Source organism: Tauraco erythrolophus, chromosome 19, assembly GCF_009769465.1.
Source record: "Tauraco erythrolophus isolate bTauEry1 chromosome 19, bTauEry1.pri, whole genome shotgun sequence".
NCBI lineage: Eukaryota > Metazoa > Chordata > Aves > Musophagiformes > Musophagidae > Tauraco > Tauraco erythrolophus.
This window is the reverse complement of record NC_141483.1, coordinates 15,428,692-15,446,327: the sequence shown is the minus strand read 5'-3', so window position 1 is coordinate 15,446,327 and position 17,636 is coordinate 15,428,692. Positions and strand designations below refer to the sequence as shown.

General features: G+C 59.2%; 1 protein-coding gene across 1 annotated transcript in view; it reads right to left on the bottom strand.

Moving 5' to 3' along the window:
- Positions 1 to 2,806: 2,806 nt before the first annotated feature.
- MYO18B (myosin XVIIIB) overlaps positions 2,807 to 17,636 on the bottom strand; it is a 65,659-nt gene continuing 50,829 nt past the window's right edge. Inside the window, exons 40-42 of the mRNA XM_086623239.1 lie at positions 12,824 to 12,957; positions 10,843 to 11,004; positions 2,807 to 4,088 (exon numbers count right to left, since the gene is read on the bottom strand). Of these exons, the coding sequence (XP_086479365.1) occupies positions 2,807 to 4,088; positions 10,843 to 11,004; positions 12,824 to 12,957 (1,578 nt within the window). The remainder of the gene's footprint in view (positions 4,089 to 10,842; positions 11,005 to 12,823; positions 12,958 to 17,636) is intronic.

Here is a 17,636-nt window from a genome sequence, read left to right as displayed (position 1 = left end):
AAAAAGAAGACAGTGTATTACACACAAATCTGCTTTTCTTTTGCAAGTTTAAATAGTAACAGCTCAGTGTTCAGCAACCCCACTGCTGTGGTGATTCCAAATCAAAGGCTCAGTGTCAAAGGAATCGTTTTGCTACAGCCACCAAATAATGAGCAATTTCTGTAGCGTGTGGAGATTGGATTAAAAACGAGCTGCAAACCGACACCTCCTCCAGCCAGCGCTTGCAGGTCTGGCTTCAGAGGCTGAAGGTGGTGACGATGGTTAAGCAGGGCTGGACACCTGGCACGGGTGCTGGGAGCATTTGGGGTGTCCCACCCCACCGGTGCTGCCGCCGGCTCTGCGCTGGGAAGTCAGGGTCTCGTCACCTGCAGACCCCCCACCCTCGTGGGCGCTGGCACGTCCCCACAGCGCCGCGTGCCGCAGGGAAGGAGCCAGGGTGGATGCCAGGCTGTGATGCTCTTCCTGCTCATCCGTCCGCCTTCACCCCCAATCCGTGTCCTGCTCGCTATCCCACGGCCCTGTACCCCCCGTTCCCCATCCTTCCCACGGCACAGACCCACTCTACCTCCCCAGTTGCCCATGCCATGGGAGTAGCCCAGGGCATTCCCACCCACCAGTGCTTATCGGCTTGCCCGGCTCGTGTGAGCAACTAACTCAATGAGTCCTACCAACACAGACACAGAAATTCCTCGCACAGAGCAGCTCCAGGGCTGCTCCTCACCACGCTGCGTGCTGTTCCCCCGTGCACCCCATCCTCCCGCTGCACCCACACACCTGCCACAGCCTCGGCTGGGGGTCTCCAGCCTTCACCCCCACCCACAAGAAGCTGGCACTGCCGGGGGCTGCAGGCATCTCCAGCTCCCGGCCCCGGAGCATTCGGGCGGTGCAGTGGTTTGTTCACAGCTGCGCTTCCACCTTTTTTCCAGCTGTTTCATTTCTCTGGAGGCTCCATGGGCATCACCCACCTCCGGAGCCTGCAACGAAGCAATGGCCAGCGGTGCCGGCGCTGGGGATCGGAGCCGATATGCCATCAGCCATGGGGGCTGGCGGGGGAGCGCTCGGCTCTGCACCGCGCTGCTTCCACGGACCGGCGCTCGCTGCGGGGATGGAAAGACAAGAAGAGGCTCGTGTCGAAGAAGCAAATATTTTATTGTGTAAAAACCAAGCAGACATCCGAACACAGCCTCCCATCGCCACACACACTGCAGCCAGTGGGACGTGCCCAGTGTCCCGAACGGGCAGGAGCCATGGAAGCATGTATGGATCTGTCCTCAAATATCTACGGAATTATAAAAGCTTCAGAGAAAGTCTCAACCTCTGGAAACTAAAAAAGTAAAAGCATGTGAAGAGAGATGTTCTGCGATGTGCAGCCGGGTCTGTCCGACCCTGCGGCTCCGCCGTCGCTGGGCGTCACACCAAGACCCAAAAGCTGATTTTTGAGCTATGTGGGCTGAGACGTCTGGGCTGAACCTTCTGGGTAGGAAAGGTTTGGTGTTCCTCCAGCCATGGACAGCGTGGCCTTCCCCCGGCCAGCACGGCGCGTCGGCAGGCAACGGTGACAGCCGCGGGGTCTGAACTACAGCACCAACTCCCGGAGTCCAGTGACTGCAGGAGAACAAGAAAGTCCCTCGTCCCCGCGGCGACCCTGAGCAAAGCTGCGGCGATGGGAACCGGGCAGGAGCACAAAGAAGCCACGGTGTGTTTTAACCCAAAAAAAAAAAAGTCTCGTCATCAGTAAAGCCATCCCAGGACTTTTGGGGAGCCACCTGCAGCCTCTGGTGAAACCCGGCGTTTCCTTCCCAGATGCTGTGCCGGAGGAGCGGGGCCGCAGTTGGCCCGGCGCGGCTCCCGGCTCCGCGCGGCGCCGAGACCGGTTGCTGCAGTTGGTTGACGCAAAGTCTGGAGAAAGTGGGACGTTTCATTATGCAAATTGTGCTTCCTAGAAAGAAATGTTTTATTAACACGCGCTCCCTTCTTGCGTTGGCTTAGTCAATTTGGTCACAGCTTGACATCCAATAAGTTAGTCTAAAGGCAACGGTTTTACAAAATGTTTTTCTAATCTATTTTAAACACTTAATTACAGTTGTGGCACATTCATTAGGGACTTTGCTTTCAAACCTGGATTGCAGCAATAAATCCTAATTCTCGAAGTGTCAGTTGCAATACAGAAATGGGAACCAAGTGGTTGCCAGAGGCAGCTGTGAGGGGGGGACACACACCTGATCCAGGTGGGAGCCCTCTCCTCCGGCGAGGGTGACCTCCAGCTCCCCACCAAGGCCAACCGCGAATTGACCGCACAGGGCCGGGCTCAGCGGGGCTCAGGGTCGTGTCTGTCGGGTGGCGTGGTGGGCGCTGGGGGATGTGATCTTTGGGAAACCAGGGGACTTGGGGACTCCAGGAGACTCGGCACTGGTGTTGTGGCCAGCTCTGGGGCTGTTCTGGCACTGGCAGCCTCCCCATTGCCCACCCCCCCTGCAGCTCCAAAGGAGGCAAGGAAAGGGCAAGGGGGTGCCGGTCCCTGGTGCCACGCGTCCTGCGGGGTGTCCCTGGCACTGTCCCGGCTGTTGCAGAGCAGGGAGGACAGCCAGGCGGCAGGGCTGAAGCCGGACCAGTGCCTCCCCTACCCCGGGTTGTGCCAGCGTGATGGGGCAGAGTGTGGGGACATGTGCTGGCTCAGGCCATCGTGTCCCCACGCATCCCATGGCATCGGCACGGGCACCGTGTGGGCTGGAGGGGCAGCAGCTCGGGACCAGCGCTGCAAACCTGTCGCCGCTGCTCCGAGCTAGCGCGGGTCAGCGCCGTTACCTTAGTCTTTTCCCAGGTATTTCCTCATGATGCTGTTGACGTCATCTTCCTTCCCCTCCGCCTCGGCCCGGCGGCTCGCCCCGCTGCTCTGGGCGCTGCCTTTGCCGCTGCATCCCTCCCCGGCCCCGCGCTGGGGCCGCCGCTTGATGCTGTCGGCACTCCGGGACGAGAGGAGGGAGCCGGAGGATGAGGAGTCAGAGAGGTCCCCGGGGTCCTGCCGGGCAGCTGGGCTGCACTTGGCCGTGCCCTTCGTCTCGGAGCACGTCGAGCCGCCCGCTACGGCCTCATCCTGGAAGCGGACGGTGAGGGGCCGGTGGCCGTCCCTGCGGTCCCTCCCGGGCTTGGCCAGGCTGCTGGTGGAGCGGGATTTGCGAATGGCCGGGAGGAAGTCGTCGAAGTCGACGTTGGTTCTTCTCTCGTAGTTGAGGGTGGGGACCCGCCAGCTGAAGGGGTCGCTGCCCGGCCCCTCGCTGCAGGGTGAGCTCCAGAGCCCCCCCGAGCCCCTTCCCACCTCCACGTCTTCCACTGCTGGTTCCAGGCAGCTTCTCCAGGAGCTGGACCGCAGCGTGCCCAGCATCTCCATCCCCGCCGCCGGAGAGCTCGGCCGGCGGCCGGAGCCATCGAGGCTTTGCAGGAGGGAGTCGTAGGAGCCGAACTTTGATGGTCTTTTCAGCACGGGAGAGCGCGCCGGCTCGGCGGGCTCCGAGGCCATGCTCCGCAGGCTGGAGGAGCGCACGAGGCTGGCGCCAGCTCCTTCGCCTTCCCCTGGCTGATTCCCATCAAGCTTCCCCAGGGAATCCTCTGCCACCGGGAGAGCCCGGCAGCGCCGCAGGGCCGCCGCGCCGGTGGTGCGGTAAATGGGGAGGGGGGAGGCGTCACCCAGCGCCGGGCGCCCTGGCTCCCGCTCCGCTCCCTGCTGTCGCCGCAGCTCCTCCACGTACTCGGAGAGGGCGGCCGAGGAGCTGGGCACCGGGTGCCCTGCCACCGGAGAGAGCCCTCTCCTCCTTGGCACCGTCGGAGACAGCATCCCGGGCAACCTCCCATCCGGGGCGGGGGAGCCCCCCCGCCGCAGCACCGATGGGGACGTCTCTCCTATCCTATCCGCAGGCTTTTTTAGGCTCTCCAGCTCCTCCGTGTCTGCCGGAGGTTTTCCGTAGTCCCATCTTCTAGCACCGAGCAAGGGACTTGCCGTCCTGCCCAGATCCGCAGCATCGGCCGATCTGGCAGCGCTCCGGGAAGAAGCCGGCCGGCTCGGTGCTGGTTCCTTCATGTCTCTGCTCACCCTAAACAAGAGACACTGGCGTTAGTTTCAGTCTGATTAAAATCACTTTAACTGATTTCCAGTGACCGTAACACCATCGAGCAAGGACAAGGCTGAGCAGCAAAAAGCCGGTCCTGGCGTGGTGGTCTCTGAATAAATTCCCGCTGCTGTGCCAAGCAGTTGGGCAGTGCCCAAAGATTATATCCTAAATATCTCTAAGTCAGCCGACCCGGCTAAATCGGCAGCGTAGGGAGCGCGACGTGACCCACTTTAGCTCTGCCAAACCAACATGTACCTCCGAACGGCCTCTGTTCTTGACAGATCATAGCAATATGTAGGATTTATTTTATTTCTGTCAGAGCCAAAGATTATTCACTAAAATTTTATGAAGGCAGCTCGCACAGCACCTCGGCTGCATCAGAACGTTATTGCGGGGCACGTTCCACCCTGCTGGGGAGGGAAAACAACGTGAACTGCGGGAGCCACATAACGCCTGGCCGGGGGCTGCTCCTTGAAAAGCGACGCGTGGGGATGGGACCTCACCCCACCAAAGCTTTCGGTGGCCCTGAGCACCTGCTCTGCTGGGACAAGAGCCTGGAGCATCCACAGGATGCGGATACGGCGCCTGTTCTGCCAAAGCCCCTCCCAAGCGGCTGGATCCCAGCACGTGGAGGCTTCTCTGCACCAACCCGTCCCCTTCCTTGTGCAGCTGATGCACGGAGACGGGGAGGGGGCTGCAGCCACCGGTGGGCTCGGCGTCACTGCTGACACTAAGCCCCCGATGTGACACGTTACATCCCCCCCCAAGCACCTATGTTGGCTCGAAGGGCTGAAAAACTGGATTTTCTGCCTGTCGCACTGTGGGGGAAGGCAAAGGGCCCCTTTGCCAGGATATGGCTGAAGCAAAGCCGGTGCTCCGTGGCGCTGCGCCGGGCCTCTCCTCGGCACACGGTGTTAGACCGAGGATGGCCGGTGACTATCGCAGCCGCTCGCTGGTGAGATGGGGAGCGTGGGCGCCCACGAGCGATGCGCTTTGGCAAGGGCTGCGCCCGGCGCTGGCAGCTGCCGGCGGATTATCCCCACTCATGGATACCCCTGGGATCACCCAGCCAAGGGGCACCTGGAACTGGCTTTGAGGAGAAGGCTGCCGGGATGTGAATTTGTCTGAGAAAGAAAGGAAGAGGGAAAAGGAGAGTGAAGGGCAGAACCTAAATACAAACACATCTCCGGGAGGCCAGCGGGCTTCAAAGTGCAGGAGCGGTGGTCAAGTTTGACATCACCAGTAATGAAGCATCCTGCCCCGGGAATGCTGGGGTTGCCATGGAAACGGGGTAAGAGCGGATAATCCAGCCGCCGTGCGGGACCCGTTCGGACCAGGCTCCGCTGACCCGTGAAATAATTTACATGCCGAGACGGTTTGAAGACAAACTCCACGACTGGGAAACGCCAGCAATTGCAGAAGTGATGAGGTAACAGAGTGGCTTCAGCTCCCCGGCGCCCGCCAGCACAGCGGTGCCCGCTTGGCCCTGGTGCTTGCCACCGTGCTGTGCACCCGCAGCTCATTAAACGGGCCCGAACCGTTGGATTATTCAACGCAAAATGAATTAACCAGAGCTTTAATCTCCCTGGAATGCAGCAACCTCCAGACTGACCCCGTGCCGCAGCACCCGCCGTTGCTGAAGCTTCGCAGCTGATTAATAGTTGGAGACGTTTCGATAATGCTGGTTTTTAGGACCCTAAATTGCACCTTACCCAAACAGCTGGTGTAATCCTTCCGCGAGAATTTGTAGGGAAATTGCTCCGATCACTCTTTACGTTTCCAAATAACATTGTAAACTGACTGCTGCACAACCAGCTCTCATAAATTAAACAGCCAGTTTCAATATTTTCCTTTGGTTTTTAAGGTTGAGATAAAAGCGAGCTGGAGAGGCACGAAACACTAATGGGCTGTGAACACGGCCGGTTTACACGCTGCTATTTATTGTCCTGTTCAGCGTGACAGACACTTACTGGTTTTATGAAAATCTTTAGAGCCTGAAACGGAGCGAGAGCTGCAAACATGGGGTTGTTCCTCCAGCTCCCGGGGCCGGGATGGGTGCAGCTGCCGAGGCCCCGCAGCCCCAGGGTCCCAGCAGAAAAGCTGAAGCCCAGAACGGCCCCATCCATTCATCCCAACTCCCCACAGTTCCCATCAGCCACGCTCATCAAGCAAAGCCCAACTGCACGTGCCGGGGAAAGGGCTGCTTTCCCCTGGGAAGCCGCATCTCTCCGGACACGGCTCACCGGCCCATGGCCAGCGTGTGCGGTGCCAGCGCTGGCAGGTGGGTGCCAGGGTCGTGGTGTGTTCAGTCTGAGCAGCATCAGCTGCCTGGTGAGTGCACGCGGGGCCGGATTGGATTTTAAATGAAAATGCAAATGTTCCCCGGGGTTTACACCAGCGGCTAAAAGGCACCGCGCGGTGGGAAGCACTGCAGGGACTGCTCTGCTTTTGATGCTTTGCCTCTTGCTTTCCAGCATCGTTTGTGGCTGCCCCATCCCTGGCAGTGTTCAAGGCCAGGCTGGATGAGGCTTTGAGCAACCTGGTGTAGTGGAGGGTGTCCCTGCCCATGGCAGGGGGGTTGGAACCAGATGATCGTGAAGGTCCCTTCCAACCCGAACCGTTCCATGATTCTATGATCTAAAACGCTCAGGTCCTGCCAGGAAAACCCGTTATTGCTTCCCCTCTTAGGAAGCCAAAACCTGCTTCGCCCACCTCTGGAGACCCAAACTCCACACTGCTGCCCGCCCCGGCACCAGCCACCACCGCCGCGTGCCCCAGTGGGTGCGAGGACGGCAGCCCCTGCTCCCGCACCACGGTGAGCTGAAACTACACCTGCAAAAGGGGCCTGAGGACCACAAGGTAATTTCTCCCAAGCAACAGGTTTCTGACAGAACAAGCCCCGAGGCCGGTGTCGGTGCTGCTGCATCCAAAAAACCCCACCCCAAACAGGGCTAATGTCTCGGCCGCACTCCAGCCTCCGCACAAGGCACAAGCGCGGGACGGTCCCGTCCCAGCCTGCGGCATCCTCTGCCCGGCCCGACATCCCAGGATAAGGGCTGACGCGCCGGCAATAACTCCCAGGGCTTGGAACAGCCCCGGCGGTGGGTGATGCTGCCGGGGGCAGGACCACGAGCACCAAAACCCACCGCTCCCCGTGCCTCCGCTTCCCAGCAGCGGATTTTCCCCAGCCGAAGGCAGAAGCAGGGCCCGACGCGGAACTGGGAAGGCATCTGCAAGCCAAAGGGAGATCTTGCAGCACGCCATTCACACCACAGCAAATGACATACAACAATAATTAGTGAAGATTACATAGCAATTAACATGATTACAATTATGCTAGTTGAAATAATTTATACAATAAAATCCACACATGCGTTGCAACACATGACCAGGGATGGAAGCGTGGCTCCGACGCTTTTCCCAGTAGCTTATAAATAAAGCCAAGACAACTCCATTTGAGGGAGAGCAAAGAGACCGGCCTCATTTCTGTCAGAAGAGGATTTTCTTGTCACGTTGGCACCTACAGAGGAGCTCCCGGGCTCCCATAGAATGATTTGCTTTTGACACGATAATGTTTAAAAATAAACGTGTCGGATCCCCACCAGCCTTGGGACCCGGGCTGCTGCTTCTGCCAACCGCAGCAGAAGGGGAAGGGATGCCCCTCTATTGTGACACAACCCCGACCTGCCTGGCGAGGGGCAGAATAAATGCATAAAGTTTTGGATCGGCTTCCAGAGGAAAAAAACCCGCTAGTTTATTCCAGCTCTGCAACGTGCTGTATTTATCACAGCTTAGCTGTGCTGGCCAACATTCTGTACGAGCATCTAAATAGCGGAGAATTAAAGAAAACGTTAATCAAATCTCCCGTTCCCGTTCCCTGCACTGATGATAACAGCCTTCCCTGCTTTCCTCTGGCTTCTGGCAGCTGTTTGTTCAGGAAATATCCCATATGTAGTGCCGAGAAGCGAATGCAAGGAAGGTTCATTTTTCATTACTGGGTGCTTGTGTAAGACAAAGGAATCTTAATAAGGACGAGCTCGTTTCGCTGATCTCATTTTTATTACCTTACCGGTCTCATCGTCTGTTTGTTTGCATTTCATACAGCCTCCTCTCTAATATTTCCATCTGAGATTAGCCGAAGCCAAACACAGCGACGGCACCGGGATTTGCAGTTCGCCTCTTTGTGACCCCCAGGACGGAGGCGGTTTGTCACGCTCTTTCCAGGTCTGGGTACAAATTGCCTCTCACGACGGCCACGGTCAGTCCAGTAACTTATTTTTATTAATCCCCAAGCCTACACACCTGCCCTTTTATTATAAATCCAGTGTATTTCAGCTCAGAAATATGATATTAGCCATAACTCCTGATTTGCTGCCGTTCCTTTATGACCAGAGCCCGGTCCTTTGGACCAAAGACCCCTCAGCACTACGGAGCAATCACTTTCCTGATGGGTGCAGGGTCCCAGCGAGATGGCTTTCAGGGCTCCCACCCATCACCTTCCTGCACGTCCCAGCCCTGCCTGACCACCCTTAAATTCTGCCTTGTATCAGCAGTGGACCGCTTCAAACTGCTTCTGCACGCTCGAGGTGCCCGCTGCCAAGGGACTCGCTCTGGCGATAGTTATGGTACTGCACAGGGCAGGTGGGCACAGCGGGGACAGACCTCGCCATGATCAGAGCAGGGAGCTCAACACTAATGTCCGTGACAAAACAGCAGCCCACAAACCCTACGTGCTCCGGGCATCCGTCTGCGGACCTGCACGTGAACAGGGCGCAGGCGGGTGCCGCAGCGAGCTGTGCATCCGCGGGGAGAAGCCAGGAAAATAGCGATGCATGTGCCAACACACCACCCCTGGCGGAGCAGCGCGGTGGGGGGGCCCCGGGTCAGGGGCTGCAGGCAGGGGTAGAATCACAGGATCATCATGGAATCATGGAACGGTTTGGGTCGGAAGGGATCTTCAAAACTGTCTAGTTCCAACCTCCCTGCCCTGGGACACCTTCCTCTAGCCCAGGTTGCCCAAAGCCTGGGTACCACCAGCCCTGCCCACCCTGAACGCAGCTGGGCGGTGTTTCCACTCGTGTGGCATGCTGGCTGCCACCCTGTCTGCTGCACCAATGCTACAGATGATGCATTATGCAAAAAAGCCTCTTTTGTTTGTCACCAAGCTATCGCTTTGCAGAGCTTTGCGTGCAAAGTAGAGAAACCACCTTCCCTACCTGGGGATGATGCTCTCTGGAGCTGCCTCAGCCCCACTGCTCCCCGGGACTCAGAGCTCCAGCTCTGCTCACCTGCAGCTTCCCTGAGCCCCCGCGGAGACCCGACCCCCCACTCTGTGCCCACCGCCTCGCTGCCAAGGTGCAGCCCCCAGCCCGGAACTGCAGGGCTTTTCGAATCCCAACTCATGCCACAGCTTCACACGGGAAACACAAAGAACCAGTTTGTCTGCGACCCTGCAGTGCTGGGGATGGCTGTAACACTGGGGGCTTGCCTCTGGGCTGGAGGGTCCTTCCAACGGGCACCCAGGTGAGGTGGCCCCGATTTGGGCTGGGCACCTGGGCACCTGCCGAGCCTCAGGCAGCCCTGCTGCCAGGCACCCCGGGCAGCTCTGTGGGAGCCGAGCTGAGGCAGTTTGGCCAAGCGAGTGCTCGGGCCACTCTCCAACTCCCTCACAGCCCATTAGCATTACCGTCAAAAATTAACATATTTTATATTAGAACCGTAGAAATGCATACCGTTCCCTCAGCAGCACAAGGCGAGCATATGGCATACAAATCCCCAAATAGGCTGCATCGCCTCTTTAAATTATCTCTAGAGAACACATCAAGGGATGTGATTCTGCTTGAAGCACGGTTTTGATGCAGCGACTTTCATCTCGGGTTCCACTGATCCCGGCGTGGCAGCGACTACCTTCCTTGATTGGATGTTTTGACCTTAAATACCACGGGTCCCCCCGGGCTCCTTTCTGTGCATCCTGAAAGGAGCACAGCCGAAGTGCCCGCTGTCCCGGGCCAGCATCTGCAGCACCCCCCGATGACCCAAGGGGGCTTCCCTGTCCCCGCACAGCCGCTGGGCATCGCAGCGATGCCGCCACGGTGCTTCTCGCAGCGATGCCACCGCGGTGCTCCTCGCTGTGCTGCGAGATCCGTCACTTAAAGGGTGACTTTATTTTTCCCACGGGAAAATCAAAGGCAAAGAGAGCACGTGAGAGCCCCTGAGGATACACAGCGGGTCGGGATGCCGGGCTCTGCTGGGGGGCTGCACCCGCTGTGCGGGTCCCCACGTCCGAGGGGCTGCGGGCAGGCACAGCCCCAGCAGGCAGCAGCCAGGGGTGCGGGCAGCAGCTGCCCACGGGGTGCAGGATCTGCCCGCGCACAGGCTGGTGACAGGAGAGCAGTGCCAGGGCTGCCAGCTCTGCCAGCTCTGCCTGTGGTCTTTGTCACCCCGACAGGGCAGGATGCCTGCAGCCACCCCTCTGCGCCTGAGCGCTGGGAAACGGGCACTGCCTGCAGCCTGCTGCTGTCTCTTCCACTTTTTTAAAAAAAATAAAAATACTGGAGGGTTTAAACCACTTTTATGATGGCTGCTGCTGCAAGATCTTTTGCTACCCTCGGTGCATCTGCAAGATGTTGGAGCTGGCACCAAGCGCCTGCGGTTTCCCTGGGGAAGCTGTGGCGGGTGCCCGGTGTCTGTCACCGCCGGAGGTGGCCGTGCCCGGGATGGGCTGAGGGTCCCTTACCTTGTGCCCTGGGTGCTACGGCTGCCGATGGACTGCGCCGAGAGGCTCCCGGCCACGCTGGCACTCGCCGGGGAAGACCTGCCCGCAGACGACCCCGGCCAGGACTTGATGCTCTCTGCGGGCTCCAGACTGAGCACGGACCCGACACTGGAGCAGGCGTCCCTGCGGGGAGAGACGAGACCCTGTCAGCTCTGTGAGCGTGGGCAGGAGGAACAGCGGCACTGGGAAGGGGTCCTGGAGCACAGACTGGGGGGAAGGCACAGACCAGAGGCTCCTTCACAGCTCCAGCAACGGCATCTCCAGCAGGTGGGCTCTGCTCTGGCACCAGCACAGATCAGATAAAACAAACCTTTCCAGGCACCCCGGTCCTTGTGCCATTGCTGCTGCCATTAACTATTTCCCTGTGCCTTTATAAGTGCCCTGTAGACAGTGGGCAGGAAAATCCTGCTGCTGCCTGCAGTGCCCTGGGACTGGAGCTGCAGTGGCAGAGCCACTGTGACCCCGGGCATGTCACTGCACCCTATGCCAGGGCCAGGGCTTCCCCTGTCTGCCTGCTGGGAGCCCCTAGATTGGCTGCAGTGGAGGAAATCCTTTGGGATCTCAGTTTTCTTTCAAAGCCACAGACCAGCTTCACATTCTCAAACTGCGGCCCGGAGAGAGCATCCTGCCCGGTTTAACAGAGGGAGCTCCCGGGAACGCAAGCGGGTCGACGGGCATGCAGGGCACACAAAGCCAGCACATCCGAAAGCCCCTCTGTGCCCGAGTGGAGCGCGGTGCCACGGCGGCAGCAGCAGCTGGTGACCCACAACCCCCCGCGCACCACGGTGCCAGCTCCCAGCCTTCAGCCGGCAGCTCCGTGGGGCTCACTCACGTCTCTCTCCTGGAGCAGAGCGACTCCCGCGCCGTCGGCACGCTGCGAGGGGCAAAAAGTGACAGTCAGCCATGGCGCTGCCAACGGCTCGTGTGGCCTCCCCGAAGCCACCGCGCCGGTCTGACAAGGTGAAAACTCCCCAGGCTACTTGTATCAAAGCTCTGGCTGCCGGTACGGTGGGCACCAGGGTTTGCCTGAGCTGCAGCGGGGCCATTCCTGGGATGCTGCATGGCTAAAGGCATCCTCACCGTCTCCCGGCACCCTCGGGACCCCCCACTGCAGGCACCCCCCACCCTCACCGCAGAGATGGTGCTGCTGCAGCAGCACCACCAGCAGCACCACCTCCGCCGTGCCCGCCCTGGCGAAGGGCAGGGAGCAGAACACGTCGCTTTTCCTGCCGGGAAGCGCTTCTCACCTCCCGCAAACGTGTCAATCGTATCGGGAATTACTTCTGTGTTTTACAGAGAAGTGAATTTCTGAGCTGACGGTTTCTGTCTCACCCTTCCCTGGTTTAATCACTGCGTAAGGAAAATCTCTCCTCACGGCTCGGGGACAAGCACGTCCCTGCTTTTGGGGTTTTTTTTAAATGCATTTATCTATTTTGTCTCCGTTTGTTACGATGTCGCTTTAGCAGTGTAGCAGAGGGGAAAATTGGAGGGCTGCAGAAATAACACCTGAAAAATTCACTGGAATTTGTTTCCCATTTTTTCCTAGTCAAATCCTCTCTCCAACCCACCCAGCTTCACTGGTTCCCCCAGCCCCCAGCTCCTGGGGCTGAACCGAGCGCAGGATCTTCAATCCCTAAATCCGGGGCTGGGGCACCTGCTGACACGTGGCATTGTGCCACGCTGCGAGGGACAGGAGCTCGCCCTGCCCGTGGGGCTGTTTCCACCCTTTTTTGCAGGGCCACACACTGTGATTTCAAGGGTGACACTTTTTCATAAAACCCTTCATTAACACGAAGGTCCGTGCTCAGGAACACGCGCCGCTGCAGCGAAAACGTGTGAGGATGCCAACGTGCATCCGTGGCCACCCTGGCATGGTGCATCCTCGTCCCCCATCACAAAATGTCTGAGCCTGCCCCCTCCAACCGCCCCCCCAGCTCCTCACCTCTCGGCATCGCTCTCGTCGCCGGAGTGCAGCTCCTCGAGGGCCACGTGCAGGTCGGCGATGCGCCGGATGGAGGTCCCCAGGTCAGCCTGCAGCACCTGCCGCACCGCCGCCAGCTCCGCCAGCTGCTGCTCCTGCACAGGCGGCACTGGGTGAGCGCCCGCACCCTGCCTGGCACCCCGCCGGGCACAGCCGGAGAGCCGGGCGCCTGCGGGAGCTCCCCCTGCCCCGGCCACTCGCCACCGCACCCGCAACAGCTTGTGCAACGTAAACTTCACCCTACACACGGAGAGGAGCAAACGAAGCCGAACGCCCTGTGACCGACCAACATCCCCCACGCTGGAAAAAGGCTCAGAGCCAAAAATCCCGAGCCCAGGGCGGAACGTAAGGAGCCATGCAGGATGGGAATTTAACTCCAGGGAGGGGAGGGTGACCTTGGGCTCAGGCACACGGCAGCACCGTCATCAGGCTGCACAAACAGCCTTCCCGGAGATAATTAGTACAGATTAATGTTCTACGATTATGTTCTAATGTTCTATTTAATCTATAGATTAAAATCCTACGTTTTCCTGAGCCAGCCAGGCCAGCACGGGGGGAAGCGCGTACGTGGCTCAGCCCAACATAAAGTGTAAAACCTGGGCAAGTGGTAAAACAGACTTTGAAGGGGGCAATGGCTTGAGGTGGCTTCAACCCACATGGTCCTTCCTGCAGCAGGGGGTGCCTTATGGTGCACCGAGGATGCCATCCTGGCACCACCGGGTTCACCGGATTCCAAGTCCTTTCAGCCAGGACGGAAATCTCCGTGCCGTTTCCTAAACCATCACAGGGCAGGGAGAGGAGGAGCGCGGGCACGAGCTGCAAACTCGCCGTGATTGGAGCTGCCAGCTGTAAAATTGCCATCGCGGTGGTGACAACGGGAGAGATGATTTGCAGCATGGGCTGCGACAGGCCGTGGCACAGGAGCCGGCGGACTGTCAGAGCAAATAACGGGAGCCCCGGGATCAGCGGGCACGCGGGCCCGGGGGGAAGAGAGTTTTGGTTCATAAAAACATGCAAAGAAATACCCCGGTTTGGGATGCGCAGCATCACAGTTGCTTCTGGAAACGCGCTGGTGTTGGTAAAAACCTGAGCGCTGCCACGCGGCTTTCTGAAACCCAGCGCTTCCCAGCCCCTTCCTGCCCCCCCGGCTCGGGCAAACGGAGCGGGTGGAAGGGACCCGCTTTATCATGGAAACTGCTCCACGTTGCGTGTGGAGGGCACGGTGCCCGGGCAGCGGAGATGCTCCCCACGCTGGGGTCAGCCCTGCGGGCAGCCTGGGCATCGGGAGGGGGCACAGGGTGAAATGCTGACCCCCAGGAGGAGAAAAGCCCCAGGGGAGAAACCCCCACGCTTGGGCTGGCTGCGTGCCTGTGTTCAGCTGTTTGCAACTGCCAGACCGGGCAGTAGAACAACCGCCAGATAAAAAGCTCAACCCTTTAAACGGGCTGATAAGAGTCTCTATTGAACCAGTTCCTCTGCTCCAGGATGCGGCGCAAATTAAATATAGTTCAGTGGCTGCATTTAATTCCTTTCTTCCATTCTGCTGTTATTAGCCTGACAGTGACTGGCGAGGAGGCAGCCGGGCACGCAGCACCGCGCACCCCTCCCGGCACCCCGACCCCACTTCCCCTGGCCAGGCAGACAAAATCCCCTGGGTACCGCTGCGAGAGCAGCAAACAGTGTGTTCCGCCGGCTGGTGGGGTCCCCCAGACCCCCCTGCTTTCTGCATGACAGCTGCAGGTGTGCCATGGGGCTGATGCCGCAAGCTGAGGCTCCAGCCCGGCTCCCCTCGGGGATGCCCTGGTCCCTGGGCACCCACAGCCCACGGCACCCACAGTGCGTGGCAGATCTGTGGTTGGGGGCTGCGCAGGGCACCAGGGCCACTTTGGTGACTGCACAGCCATGGGGTCCATGTGCTGTGGGTAACCTCAGGGTCCCCTGCCCACATGCCACCTGGGTGGCAATTTGAACGTGAGCCTGGAAATACCTGTTTCTGAGCCAGAGTTGATGCTGCTCCAGCACAATGAGGTCGCTGAAGCAGACTCCTTCCAGCACAGGTACTATCACCACTGCCACCACCCTGGGCACCCAGCTGATTAAATGCAGAGGAACGTGCCAGCCACGCTCAGGGAACAGCTGGGATTGCACATGCCCACTCTTTGCCCAGGGACTTGCACGAGTCTGTGCAGAAAGTGAATTTTAGCTCTTGGGGCTCAGGTGTTGCTGTAAAGTGAATCCTGGGGATACAAATCCGCAGCAAGAAGATGCAGGGAAGAGAAACGGCACCTCTCGTGTCTGTGCCCTGCCTTTCCGCGTGGGCTCAGCACAGCCACAGCTCCTGAGGATGCTGCAGCCAGTGAGGAGGAGGAGGAGAAGGAGAAGGAGGAGGAGGCTGGCAGAGCTGCAGCAGGGCCAGGGACAGAGCAAGGGGAAATGCTCTGAGTAAATGTGCTGCTCAGCATTTTGGGCTCAAATCAGTGCAGAAGAGAAAGGCTCGTGCTCACGGAGCCACAGAGCAGCGACATCGATCAGCCCCGTGCTCACGAGGCCAGCGCTGCGGCGGGGGGGAGGCTGCGATCCCCACGTCCCACCCGTCCCAGCGCTCCATCCCTGATCTCGTGCACGGGCACACTTTATGTTTTGTCCTGTACCAAACAATTGTCTCAAGGAAGGAGATAATTACGTCAATTTAATTATAATTTCAAATGCAAAAAACCTATCTTCCTAATGTCAACCGACAAGAGTGGTCCCAGCATCAGGCCAGGGACCGATTAAACCCCTTTGACACACGTTGTTTCAATCTAAATGGAAATGCAAGCAGCATTTTTCCCTTTTAATACAGCAACAGAGTGTTTGCATCCTCACTGAGGATGAGCTGCCGAGCGCTGCTGGCTCGGTGTTCCCTCCGAGCAGAAAAAGGGACCCTCCCCCTTCCCACCTTCCCCGCACACTGCGACTCGGTGGCCCCAGTCGGAGCCAGCCAGCCACTGCCCTTCGCCACGTGCGACATGGAACCAGGGGCTGCCAGGGAGCGGAGCGCTGCAGCCGGATCTAGGGGATGGAAGGTGGCTTGCACATCATTTTGCTTCATCATTAATCACTCGTTATCCAGTGATAACGATCAGCGCCAGTGGGCGCTGATGATGATGGGGAACTGGGACGGCTGTTGGGGGGGGGCTGCAATCAGAGGAGCCACACTGATGAACGGGGTTGCTGGGGGAATCTGCCCTTCCTGCCTCACCAGGGAAGGGGCGAAGGCTGGAGCAGCTGCCCTCGCCCTGCACAACGCCTGGGGAGCGCGGCAGCAATTTTCCAACCATTTATACAATTTCTTCTTCTACTGCTCTTTAGCCTCCGCGGGGATGTCATACGCATTGCACAGCAAACTGATCCGGGGAGGGAAAAACCCATACACCTTCGTGGGGCTGCTCCTGCCAGCCCATGGCACGGCAGGAGGCACAGCAGGAGCAGTGCCAGGGCTGCCCCGTGGGAGCCCAGCGTCTCCTCAAAAGGTGTCCTGCAGACTGGGAGGGGGGCTGCTTGCTCAGCGTGGGAACCGCAGAGCCACTGGGCTGGGGGCAGTGCCGGAGCTGCCGGACAGGAAGGGTCTGGGTGCGGGACTGGGGTCCCCATCAGCTGCACACATCGGCCCTTGGAACCACGCTCCCCCCTCCCACGGAGGAGGCAGGGTCGCTGCCTGCCCCCAGCTGCAGCCCGTGCCAGGGAAACGCACACCAGCTTCCCAAACGGGGATCCGAGAGCAATTCTGCTACGTGGGCTTGGGAGCATCCTCCGCCATTAAACCCCAGTCCCTGTTGGTATAGGCAGATCTGGCTCCTTCCACCAAACCAGTCACGCACAGCAGGAGCCAGCCTGACCAGCTCAGAAACCCCGGCTGATGTGTATTTTATAATCAATAAATAAAATATATGTTCTGCCTGGTTTTGCATCCATTTCCAAACGAGATTCTCCCATTCACAGCGTACGGGCGGACAGCTCGCCCCAGAGCATGGCACTCCCAAAAGCCGACGCCGCCGGTCCGCTGCCCGGTCAAAAGCATTTATTTTAGAAAGCTGAGGTTAATTTCTGCTGATGGGAGCCTGAATTAAAGGCTCTCCCAAGACAAGGGGGACAGGAGCTCGCTTGGCGATGGTCAGCACACGCAAACCCACGCCAAGAGGCTGCTGCTCCGAGCCCGCACTCCTGCCCTCGCCCGGGGGGGGGTCACAGGAGGATGCTGCTGCGCATTCGCGCTGGAAGGACCCTGACAACATGAGTTACACTGCAAGAAAATTAATTCCTACTGCCAGTGTCACAGCTGAGTGCTCAGCAGCGGGTCCGAGTGGCTGGACGCCTTCCCCTGCGTTTGCTACGGCCCCTCTGCACCCCCCTGGCAAAGCCCCTGCAGCCCCCAGACCATCTGCCTGCCCCGCTCATGGTGCCACCCGCTCTCACTGCACGGACAGGTTGGAAAGGAGAAGATTTGGGTTGGAAAGGAGGAGATTTGCTGCAAAGGGGAAATATCGCTGCCACTTCATGGGTACCCAGACAAGAGAAAGCCGAGGGAGGGGTAGTGAGGGCACAGCCCCCAGCACCACAGACCCCCACCCGCCAACACAGCATGGCAGCAGGGCCGTCACCCAGCTCGCATCCAGCACTGTGACCGAAGTGGTCAAGACAGGGCAGGACAGCCAGCAAGGACAGGAGGAGACATGAGCTGGCAGCTCCTGCTCCTGGGGGGATGCCACCCTGCTGTGCGCCCCTGTGCACCTGG